Source organism: Peromyscus eremicus, chromosome 17 (assembly GCF_949786415.1).
Source record: "Peromyscus eremicus chromosome 17, PerEre_H2_v1, whole genome shotgun sequence".
Lineage (NCBI taxonomy): Eukaryota > Metazoa > Chordata > Mammalia > Rodentia > Cricetidae > Peromyscus > Peromyscus eremicus.
Genome location: NC_081433.1, coordinates 8,501,612 through 8,513,786, shown reverse-complemented (window position 1 = coordinate 8,513,786; position 12,175 = coordinate 8,501,612). Strand labels below are relative to the sequence as shown.

The 12,175-nt window shown below is 51.3% G+C and overlaps 1 protein-coding gene across 1 annotated transcript in view; it reads left to right on the top strand.

Moving 5' to 3' along the window:
- Window positions 1–12,175, top strand: part of Rasa3 (RAS p21 protein activator 3) — an 83,286-nt gene that overhangs the window by 68,827 nt on the left and 2,284 nt on the right. The window contains exons 13-21 of the mRNA XM_059244595.1: window positions 1,654–1,728; window positions 2,380–2,503; window positions 3,696–3,802; window positions 5,443–5,520; window positions 6,435–6,512; window positions 8,458–8,531; window positions 9,900–10,006; window positions 10,788–10,870; window positions 11,111–11,319. Of these exons, the coding sequence (XP_059100578.1) occupies window positions 1,654–1,728; window positions 2,380–2,503; window positions 3,696–3,802; window positions 5,443–5,520; window positions 6,435–6,512; window positions 8,458–8,531; window positions 9,900–10,006; window positions 10,788–10,870; window positions 11,111–11,319 (935 nt within the window). The remainder of the gene's footprint in view (window positions 1–1,653; window positions 1,729–2,379; window positions 2,504–3,695; window positions 3,803–5,442; window positions 5,521–6,434; window positions 6,513–8,457; window positions 8,532–9,899; window positions 10,007–10,787; window positions 10,871–11,110; window positions 11,320–12,175) is intronic.

The window sequence follows — 12,175 nt, the reverse complement described above, 5'->3', positions numbered from 1 at the left end:
ATAGATAATGGATAGATAGGTGGGTAGATAGGTGATGGATGATGGATAGGTAGATGGGTAGATGGGGATGGATGGATAGATAGATAGATAGATAGATAGATAGATAGATAGATAGATAGGCAAATGATTTCCTCACTGTTAAAGACAGGACATGCATGAGAAACCTCATTTTCCTCAGCCACTCCTTCCCACATGCTGTGGGTCCCTCAGTTCCTAAGGCCTCAACTGTGACCTGTACTGTCGGAGGCCTGGACTGTCCCTGCCTATGGTTCAGCTGCCTTTTGTATCCAAACTACCCCTGCTCCTAACTCCACCCCTACCATGACTCTTAGTGGATGTCTTGCTGACAAGAGGGGTTGTGAAATCAGGTTCTCTGCAATGTGTGAAAATTTAATCTAGAATACTGGTTTATCTATGAGCAGAATCATGGGAACATTTGAGAGGACAAATGTGCTTGAAGCTTTGAGGCATCTGTTCATGAGTAAATCAAGCAACTCAGTCTTGGGGAAATGCCCACGGCATGGCTTCCTTGTTTATGGGTTCCTCCCAGCAGCCTGTGTAGAGGCAACCATCTACTGTGTGGAGTCTCATAAGGCCTCTTGGGACTCTGTGGGGTTCTTTGGGGCTATGTGGTGTTGTAGAATATTATTTTAAGGTGTGTTACTTTTGTTTATGTTGCATTTGTTCAACTCTGTGAAGCTGTGCGACTTTGCCTGTCTAAAATACCTAATGGCTTGATAAAGAGCTGAACGGCCAATAGCGAGGCAGGAGAGAGGATAAATAAAAGGAGAAGTCTAGGAGGCAGAAAAAGAAGTAGCCATAGAAGGAGGAGGACCCAGGGGCCAACCACCCAGCTACACAACCAGCAATGGAGTAAGAAAGAAGGGTCTACAGGAAGAGAAAAGGAAAAGCCCAGAGGCAAATGTAGCTTGAGTTTTCCTGCCTGGCCCACAGTCAGGACAAATCTCTATCACCTGCCAGTCCCACAGCCTCAGACCCGACCAAGTAAACACAGAGACTTATATTGGTTACAAACTGTATGGCCATGGCAGGCTTCTTGCTAACTGTTCTTACAGCTTAAATTAATCCATTTCCATTAATCTATACCTTGCCACGTGGCTCGTGGCTTACCGGCATCTTCACATGCTGTTACTCATTGTGGCGGCTGGCGGTGTCTCTCTGCCTCAGCCTTCCACTTCCCAGCTTTATTCTCCTCCTTGTCCCGCCTACACTTCCTGCCTAGCCAATGGCCAATCAGTGTTTTATTTATTGACTAATTAGCAACACATTTGCCATACAGAACATCCCACAGCAGGCAAAAGATACATGGGATAATTTAAGAAAAGCTGACTAGCAACAAGCCAAAGTAAGGCCGGACATTTATAATTAAGAATAAGCCTCTGTGAGTGATTTATTTGGGAGCTGGGTGGCAGCCCCTCCCCCCAAAAAGGAGCAAAAAGAAACAACAACAGTGTGGGGCCAAGGCTGGTCCTCAGGGCAGCTGCAGTACAGCCCACGCCTCGGGATGCTCCTCCATGCCCATAGCTGTCCAGCGTCCGTTGTGGGCGCTGCCTCCAGGAGGGCCAGCTTCCTCGGGAAGCCTCTCAGCTCTGTCTTCCCACCTTGTGCAGCACCATCTTAACCCTCTTCCAGATTTGCCAGAGCCACAAGTCCTGTGAAATTGACCCCGTGAAGTTGAAAGACGGCGAAAATCTCGAGAGCAACATGGTGGGTACCGGCTTTGTTCTGGGACACTTCCCAAAGCCAGCCTCCTGTAGACGCTGATTGAGGATCTCAGGCATGGTAGGCGTGGCTGGGCCCCAAACCACTTGTCTGGCTCTTGACCCTGAGTACAGTACTGAGCCCATATGACCTATTAGCATCGGATGTCTATTAACCTCCCGTCTACCACTGCTCCACTCATGTGCCTCAGTCTACACTGATCCACACACTCGCCTCAGTCTACACCACTCCACACACCTGCCTCTCAGAGGCTCCATCAGCTCCCACTGTCTCCTGAGGGCCCAGACCTGACCTTGTGAGCCCACAACCTGACCCCATGAACTCCACCGGTTCTCAACTCAGGACAAACAAAACCCTGCATGTTAGGGTCGTCTTATGCCTTCATACAGACTAGACTTCGTTAGGTTCACACTTGTAAACAGAGGTGCGGGTTCCTTGGATCCTAGTGAAGTTCAGTCTGTTCTGGGATGCGGAGCAAGAGGACCCAGGGGACCGATTACTGTAGCCACTCAATACGGATCTTTGCAGCGAGTGTTTGTAAACATCACGAGGTCCGGGCTCTCCTGTCCCTGGGCATGTCTCTGGTGCTCTCTTGGCCTCAGGGAGACTCTGGGTCTAACTTCCCGACTCTTACAGGAGAGCCTGCGGCAGTATGTGGACCGCATCTTCACGGTCATCACCAAGTCTGGAGTGAGCTGTCCCACTGTCATGTGTGACATCTTCTTTTCCTTGCGGGAAGCGGCTGCCAAGCGCTTCCAAGGTGAGCCACCAAGGGCCTGAGCTGGAGGATGAGGACGCAGACATCTTGGCTCACAATCCCCCAGTGTCTGCCTTCAAATGTTTTCTTCCTGGGGTCATGAATTCTGAGTTACTGCATTGCCAAGAAGACCAGTCCCTTAGGGGCCTTTCCCTCGCCGAGACCCCCAAGGTTTCCCGGTGACCCACTTTTGCAGACCTATTCCTTAGTCCCACTGGCTCCTGGAGAAGCAGAGATGCCCTCCCCACAGCTGCATGCTTCACCGCCCGCCCCCCAGAACATCATACCCTCACGGCAGTCCTCCTTCTATGACATTGCCCAGACTTCTTGGACCCTGTAGGCCTTGAGCCCAGCACCTGTCCCATGCAGACTAGACCAAACCTCTCAGGCTGCCCCCGACCTCCTCCTACCCCAGACCCCAGTACTATTGACCTCTCCTGCCCCAACTCTGGCCCCACCCACACCTCTCCAGGCCCCACCCACACCTCTAGGCCCCACCCATACCTCTCCAGGCTCCACCCACACCTCCAGGCTCCATCCACACCTCTCCAGGCCCCGCATCTACCACTACAAGCAGATCATTCCACAAGCATGTGAGCTCCCATTACTATTCCACACAGGCTGGAGCTGCATCTCAGGCCAGAACACCTTGCTCCTGGGACCAACCTCTGGGAAACATGAATCTGTATGTGTCCTGTAGACCCCAGGCAGCTCCATTCCCAGAGCTCTGGGACTGCAGGCCTCAGAGGGACAGGGAGGGAGTTTCCAACAACATAATAAAGTTATCATCTCACCCCACATGGGAGTAGATCACTCCGTGAGTCCTCAGGGGGCCCTGGTGAATGACATTACATCTGTGACCCTCAGCTGCCAGACTGTATCCTCTTGTGTGACATAATGAGAGAAACAGCTAGGGGACAGAGAGACAGAGACAGAGACATACAGAGATAATAAGAGATATATAGAAATATGACAATACTATTGAGACAGACAGAGGAGCGAGAGAAACATATAGATATATAGACTGAAGGAAAAGAACAGAAGATGCAGAAGAAATACATAAAGAGAGAGAGACAGAAAAAGAGTCTTAAGCCAAGTCTGGCTCATCAGTGTGGCCCTTGAGAATTGCCGAGCAAGATCAGAACCCATACATCATTGCTTCTGTCCCAGACTAAAATGTCCTGTCTGCTTACAGATGACCTGGATGTGAGGTACACGGCCGTGAGCAGCTTCATCTTCCTGAGGTTCTTCGCTCCTGCCATCCTGTCCCCAAACCTCTTCCAGCTGACACCCCACCACACGGTAAGCGAGTTGTCCTGGAAACCAGCCAGCCAGTCCTTCTCAACTAGGCAGTCCACCTCAACCAGCCAGTCCTCCTTAAATAGCAAGGTTTCCAGCTTAACCATCCAGGCCTCTGCAAGTGGAAAGGAGGGTGGATTGAGCAGCTTTCTTCGCTCTGATGGGAGAATCAATACTATTTTATCTTATTTTGTATTTGTGTATGTCTAGGTATGTGTTGGAGTGGGTGGTGCACAGGTCAAACTCAGATATCTTTCTTTATGCACCAGCCATCTTTTTTTTGAAACAGGGTCTCTCATTGGTGTAAACAGACATTTCCTGTCCCACACACCAGTTCCCAAATAACCACTCAGAGACTTATATTACTTATAAATGCTCGGCCGATAGCTCAGGCTTATTACTAACTAGCTCTTACATTTAAATTAACCCATTTCTATTTATCTACATTCTACCATATGGCTCATGGCTTGTTACCTCATTTTATACATGTCCTGCTTGCTTGGTGGCTAGCTGGCATCTGCTGTGACTGCCCTGACGCCGCCCTTCTCTCCCAGCATTTTCCCTATGCCAGGTTGTCTTGTTCAATCTCTTTGTGCCCTGCTATCAGCCAATCAGCTTTATTATTAACAATGAGCCTAATCCACAGCACACTGGGACCTGGAGCTTGCCATTTAGGCTAGACTGACTGGCCAGTGAGCTCCAGGGATCTGTCTGTCTCCACATCTTCAGTGCTTGGATTACATGTTCCACTTTTCATGTGGGTACTAAGGATCAGACTCTTGCTTGGATAACAAGCTCTTTACCAACTGAACGATCTCTTCAACCCCTAGTTAATACTGTTTTAAATAATAATTCATGGTCTGACCAGGGTCTTACCTGCTAGTCTTTACTAGCGTTCTTCCCACCGTCTAAGCTACGCATGTATTACTTCATCTACTCATGGTGCACATGCTGTGGCCAAGCCCTGTCTGGGTGGACATAGCCTTCTACTGGGGCGACATATGTATGCCTGGTAGAGGCAAGGTGAAGGGAGCAGCCCCCTGCTAGGGGTTCTCCACCCTCCAAGCCATGTCAAAACTGCGGGTGTCCCTGGCCAGGGTTGTGGAACCTCGGTTAGCGCTGCAGTGACCTGCTGGATTGCTCTAGTTTTGAGAGGATTTTTGGCATGTCCGGCAGAGAGTCCTCAGCCATGTGGCTCTTCTCAGCTGTCAATGCCAGGAACCTGGTGACTTGATGAAATGGTCCCCTGGGGTGCGGCAAGTTCCAGCCCCAGGCAATGCAGATCTTCCTGAATCTTCACCGATGTATCTACTCCCATTCTATGGCAGGTGTTTAGAGCAGTAGTTCTCAACCTGTGGGTCATGACCCATTTGGGGGCCAACTGACCTTTTCACAGGGGTCACCTAAGACCATCAGAAAACACAGCTATTTACATTATGATTCATAACAATAACAAAATGACAGTTATGAAGTAGCAATGAAAATAATTTTATGGTTGGGATCACCACAACATGAGGAACTGTATTAAAGGGTCGCAGTGTTAGGAAGGTTGAGACAACATCATTTGTCTTATTACCTTATTCTGGGATTGACAGTTACTCTTCTACAGAACTAATAAAATTTCTCTTGTCTTGATCTCTCAGGATCCACAGACTTCTAGAACCCTGACACTTATCTCAAAGACAATTCAGACTCTCGGCAGCTTGTCCAAGTCCAAGTCTGTAAGTCTTCGCTCATTTTATCTGATTCTGAACAGTAGGTTATTGTTTTTTTTTCTTCTTCAGAAGCTATAAACGAAATGTTTTGAATATAGGGAAGGGTGTGTTCGTCACATCTATTAGGATATCGAATAGAATCAAAGCCAGCATCTCCATCCCCCATCTCCCGAAAGTACACGTTCCAGCACTTCCTGCTGCCTCTGCCCTCACCAGTCATTGTGGGGGAGGTTCAACGGCCATAGTGATGAGCAAACCAGCCCCATCTGACTCTTTAAGGGGACAAGAGAGCTGAGCTTCCTCAGCTTTGCCCCAGGACCCCAAGCCACAGTAGGCCAGACATGTGTTATTGACCTTGGCCGTTGGCGCTGTAAGAGCAAACCTAGGGACAGTCTGCGCTACTGTTCATCCACATGTAGCCTCTACATCCTGGACAGCAGAGGCCGAGCCCCTCTTACCCCTTCGGTCACAAGCCTGGATTTCCCCTTCACCATCACTTGCCCTGGACCAGGGTTGGTGCTGAGGTCTCTGGCCTGCCCCGACTCCTGTTCCTACAGATCTACCCTAGCTTTGATGCATGCTGCTAGCCCCAGGCTGCTGTGACCACACCTGTAGCTAGTTTGTAGCCCTTAATCCGGGTTCCCAGGTGTTGATAAGAGTGAAGATGTGCTTTGAGCCAGGGGCTCCGACACAGACTCCCAGCCACCTCTATGGCTGCTGCTTCAGAATCCCCAGCTTCATGCAGAGGCCTCTAGGGTGAGGCTGCCTCTAGGTGGGCTGCATGCTTACCATTCACCCGTGTGGCCGGGAATCACCTCACCGGTGGCCCCCTAGGCTTGTCACTGTGGGCTGCAGCTTTCCGATCGGGCCCACGGGCGTCGGTGCCGGTGGCTGTCAGCAGATGACCTGTTTCCTTGCAGGCCAGTTTTAAGGAGTCATACATGGCGACATTCTATGAATTCTTCAATGAACAGAAGTACGCAGATGCTGTAAAAAATGTAAGTGTCGCATCCTCCAAGGCACAGTTCCCCACACCCTCTCCGTGGCCATTGCCAGGACCCACCACACCCCTTAACCGGAGGCTGGCCTGCCTGCCCTAAAATTCACCACCTTTGGCTCCCCTCAGAGTCCAGTGTGGAGACTCACCCTCTGTTTTCTGTGCCCAAGGCTTTCTATGAAGTTACTTTCTGTTGCTCTGATAAAACATTAACCACGACCAACTTGGGGAGGAAAGGGTCTATCTGGCATACACTTCTACATCACAGTCTGTCACTGAGGGACATCAGAACTCAAGCCAAGAACTCAAGCAGGAACCTGGAGGCAGGAGCTGAGGCAGACACCGCAGGGGAGTGCCATTGACTGGCTTGTTTTTCATAGCTCTCTCAGCTTGCCTTTTGTCCTGTTTCCAACGTAATATTTTTATTGATTCTTTGGGAATTTTATATCTTCCACCCTGATCACACTCACTTCCTAGTCTTTCCATGCCCCCCTGTCCTTGTGACCTCCCCCCAACAAAAAAGAAAACAAACAAACAAAACAAGTCCAATTTGTGTTATCTGTGTACTCACTGGAGTGTGGTCAAGCTCTCAGTGGCCTGCCCCTTAAACAGAACGGAGTCCCTGCCCTCCTGCACCCCCGCCAGAAGCCATTAATTGTGGAGTCAGCTTGCTGTCTTATACCACGCAAGACCACCTGCCCAGGGCTGGCATGGCCTACTGTGGGCCCCTCCCACATCAGTCATTAATCGGGGGACTCTGATGGAGGCAGTTTCTCAGTTGAGGGGCGCCCTTCCCAGATGTGTCTCGGTTTGTGTTGAGTTGACCAAAAGTGGTCCACGCGGGTCTTACATTGACTGTGTGTTAACACCCGTGTGAGCTGTCTGCGCCCTGGCCTGATGCATGTGTAGAAACAGACACTTCAGGACCCTTGGCTTTGCTCTTCGTCTACCGTTCAGAAGCAGTCTACACAGCGGCTCCCTTAGAAATCATAAAGTCCTCAACAGTGAAAGGGAAGTAGGGACCGAAGCTGGGGGTGACCTTCAACTGACGGAAGGAATCCAAGGAGTGGCGAGGTCACACACCAAAGCTGGGGTGAAACACGAATCTTAAAAGGTCTTATAAATAGAAAGCCCAGAACCAGATATTGGGGTGAAGGCTGAAAGATCAGAGAAACAGAACAAACCACAGCCAACCTCACCTAGCCAGCTCCTCAGCCTATCCTGTTTCCATGAATCCTCAGACTGAAAGCCTCTGAGTCCTCACCCCTGAGCATCTCAGTTGAACTGCTGCTTAGTTCCTGTCTCCACCCAGCCATGTCACTTCCTGGGGTTAAAGGCGTGTGTGCTTCTCAAGTGCTGGGATTAAAGGTGTGTGCCACCATGCCTGGCTCTGTTCCCAGTGTGGCTTTGAACTCACAGAGATCCAGAGGAATCTCTGCTTCCTAAGTGATAGGATTAAGGGTGTGTGCCACCATTGTCTGGCCTCTATGTCTAATCTAGTGGCTGGCTCTGTCCTCTGATCCCCAGATAAGTTTATTAGGGTACATAATATATTGGGGTAAACAATATATCAACACACTGGGGGCCAGGGAGAAGAGTGACCTCAGCCAGGCAGACTAGTGGGGCTCTGAATGGACTAACGCCTCCTTCCCACATACCTCGGGATGTACCACTAGAACCTGACTTAGGCATACAAAGCTCAGGTAGAATCCCTAGCATGCACCTGGCTCCTGGTGAGAGCCCTGGCAAGGTCACGGCAGATGGACAAGACCTGGTGGGATGGACTGGGCTCATCTCCTGGAGACAAGAGCAGATAGCTCTCTTAGGACTCACATCCCCAAACCTCTCTCCTGGATTCAGAGGTCTCAGCATCCAGCCAGGATTCTGGCAGAGCAGACTCTGTCCACATGCTTCCCTTCTGACGGTCTGATTTCCTCCCACTTCAGTTCCTGGATTTGATCTCATCCTCGGGGAGAAGGGACCCCAAGAGCATAGAGGAGCCCATCCTGCTTAAAGAAGGGTAAGGAATTGGGTCTTGGTGGTCAAGACTGTGGTATTGTTGGCCTCCTTCTCTGCCCCCATCCCTCCCGCCCCATAGTCCTACCCGAGGGACCCTGGGAATGCATCCTGCTCTTGTTTGCATGAACTTTAACAGGCATGCCTAGTTCCCATGAGCCCTGCTCTGCATCCCAGTTCCCAGTTCCTAGTTGAGACTACATTCAGCTAGGCCCATGACCCTTTGGCTCAAGCTTGGGCCATCTACAGGTCACCATCAGGCTGCCCTAACTATATCTGTTTTTCTTCAAATCACCTTCTACCTTAACCACGTGTTCAACCACACATACATGACACCATAGGATATGCATTTAATTCACAACCTCTAAAGCAACAGGTTTTGTCTCATAATCCTTAACTTGGCCCAGTGTGTCCAGGGCTCACAAGCCTTGTATCGATGGTAACAAACTCTCCGGGTAACCAGCCATTTCAGGACGGGTGCAGCCTCTCCACCTCTGCCAACACACTACGGGAATTTCACTCGCTTTCTCCTACTGGGGTTTGGGGCCTTGACCCCACACTGAAGCACTGCCTGTTCCTCTTCCGGGTCATGTCCTCAGAACCACACGCAGCTCTGTGTGCATAGCTGCCATGTCACCCTGGAGAGTGGCCTGTCACTTCCCACCCCGTCTTATCATCTCCATCCACTTGCGGAAGTAACTGTGTTCACAAAGGCCCACACCATGATTAGGTGCACTTCCGCTTCTGCCGAAACATTCCTCAGTCCGTCACCTGCCCATACACAGGCCTGTGAGGTCGACTTTGTGCATTTAAGGGTATTTGCTGGGTGAAGTCAGCCCTGCTTATGTGAGGCCAGTGACCCTTATTGTAGCCTCCAGCATTGACTACTACCTCTCCCCGTGAGGAAAAATTGGTGGCAGTTAGAAAAAGTCACTTATGCATGTGATACTCGGGTCAAAAATTGAGCAAGAAGAGTTATGAATCCCTTTTCAAGGATCCGCAGGTACTTCTCCACAGAGCCATATAGTGCTGTGCATGTGTGCTCCTCTATATGGTAAAGTCCAACATTACAAGTGATGCTGTGCACATACATTTTACACACATTCCATGTGTTTACAGGTCAAAGAGAATTGTGTTTTCTAGGAAAGTACTAGAAAGAAGCAGAACTGTTAAAAAAAAAAAAAAAAAAAAAAAACAAGCGTGTGTGCCCTTCAACTTCAGCCTTAGCTCAAGGTCGTAAAAGGACAGGGTTTCAGTACCCCTGCCCGCCCATGGCTTATGAGAGTGCAGAATTATTATGATTATGTGTCTGGAGGTAGCTCGGGCCCTGACATGAGAACATTCACTGGGCGCCATGTGCCCTTTGTGCCAGGTTCATGATTAAGCGGGCCCAAGGAAGGAAGCGATTTGGAATGAAGAATTTCAAGAAGAGGTGGTTTCGCCTGACGAACCACGAGTTCACCTACCAGAAGAGCAAAGGTAACAAGTTTCTACACTCCTTCACTTGGGGCCCAGCAAGGCAGAGAGGCTCCCCCGGTTAGCAGGCTGACTGCCACAGGAGCCTGGGGAGCTGGGGAGACCTAAGAGGAGCCACAGCCTTGGGCCCTGTGAGCCTCGGTGAAGATGACCGTGTTCTCAGGAATCTGCTCCCCTTAGAACCAGAGGGTACAGAGCTGACTGTGGTACAGCAGACCCTTCACCCCCACTTTTATTTCCTCAACTGTCTGTAGCGTTGCTGCCCCTGGTACCCCTTTTTGTGTCTTTCTGGCTCCTGTTCCTATGTAGGATGCACAGCCCCAGAGCAGTGATTCAACAAAGAGAAGAGGGGCCTCGGGTTTGGCCGCCGCAGGCTTTCCTTAGGGAAGATGTACTTAGCCAGGTCTCCTTGTGCCTCATCAGTTCTGGGTTCCAGTCAGAGGGATAGAGCTGAGCAGTCCTGCCGTGCCCTAGATCCAAACTAGCTAGTGTGCCGTAGTGCTGGAGATGGTGTGGGCCACGTTCCTGTGGACCTGAGACACTTTATCTCCAGCGTGAGAACAGGACCAAGGTCCTGCCTTGGTGTAGGCACTGTGCTCTGAGGATCCCACGCCTACCCCAGCCCCACATCCATGCTCTTCCTATTTTTCCAGCCTTTAGGAAAAGACAGCCAAGAGCCCTCTCCTGCGGCCTTGCAGTCCCTGGGCCATGGGGAGCCTCACGTCGGCGGGGGGCGGGGCACGCTGTGCAACTGAGCACAACTTCCACCCCTTCTCTGCTGCAGGTGATCAGCCCCTTTGCAGCATCCCCATCGAGAACATCCTGGCCGTGGAGAGGCTTGAGGAGGAGTCCTTCCGAATGAAAAACGTGAGCGATGGCCCAGTTCCAACCCAACGGGTTGTCCTTCCTCCTCCTTGTCCACCTCCGCTGTTGGCCATGTCCCCTCCCCCATGACCCTGCCTATCCAAGCCTGGGGGCCCTGCCACCCGGCCACTCATTCTCCCACCTCCTCCTCTACCTGGCTCCGTGGTAGAACCTACGAGAAGCTAAGCAAATGGTCCGGCGCCTGCTGGACTAGCAGCCCCTGATCCCATCCTCCGTGCTCAGATGTTCCAGGTTATCCAGCCAGAGCGTGCCCTGTACATCCAGGCCAACAACTGCGTGGAGGCCAAGGACTGGATCGACATCCTCACCAAAGTGAGTCAGTGTAACCAGAAGCGCCTCACTGTGTACCATCCGTCCGCCTACCTGAACGGCCACTGGCTTTGCTGCAAGGCCTCCTCGGACACGGCCCCTGGCTGTACTCCCTGCACCGGGTAGGTCCGTGGCTCCGCTACCCCGTCCAGCCAGGCACAGCCATCGGCCTTTGCGCTATGTAAGGCAAGTCAGCTGAGATACAGAAGTATGACTAAGATGCAATAAATCAGAAACCACACGCACAGAGCTGTTCCTGAGGGAGCCCTTGGTGCGGTCCTCTGAAAGGCTCTGCACAGGCTGGTGGGAGCTGCAAGCCTTCAAGATTCCTCTCTGTCTCCTGCCTGGGGCGGAGATGTCTTCAGGAGTAGGCTTGTGTGGAAGGTCTTCAGCAGAGGACCCAGGGCAGGGCGCTCTGTCTCTTCGACAAGGAACATGAATGGCTTGTGCATCCCTGAGCACATCCTCAGCTCACAGATGCCTCGCCCTGGTTTCTCTACTTGAATCACTGCCTGCAACTCCTTCCTGGAAACTGAGGCAGGTCTTTGCCTCCCTGGCCCTGTGGTGAGCTGGGCTTCCTGCAGTTGTCAAGACTCTATCAACTATGCCGGTCCTGGAGGCAGCCTAGTGCTGGGAAGATTGGTAGTGCCCCTTACATGACTGTCCACGTAAAAGAAGCAATGATAGCTTCGTGTGACAAGTCCTGAAATGGAGGACTGTTCAGGGTCACTCACCCTTCAGGCTGTTACTGAACCCTCCTAGAGCTTTGGAGTCATTGTACCCAGCTTCATTAGTGTAGGGCCTGAGGCTCAGGAGGGTCCCTTGTCAGGCTCTCGGGTGTGTGTGTGTGGCCCATATCCCCAGAACCCTCCTGGGAGGAAATCAAGGGTTTCCTCCATCTTTACCCTGGGACAGGAGTCAGAGCCCCTCAGCCTTCAAGGATGTGAGGACTCAGGACTCATGTGTGTGGTTCTTCTG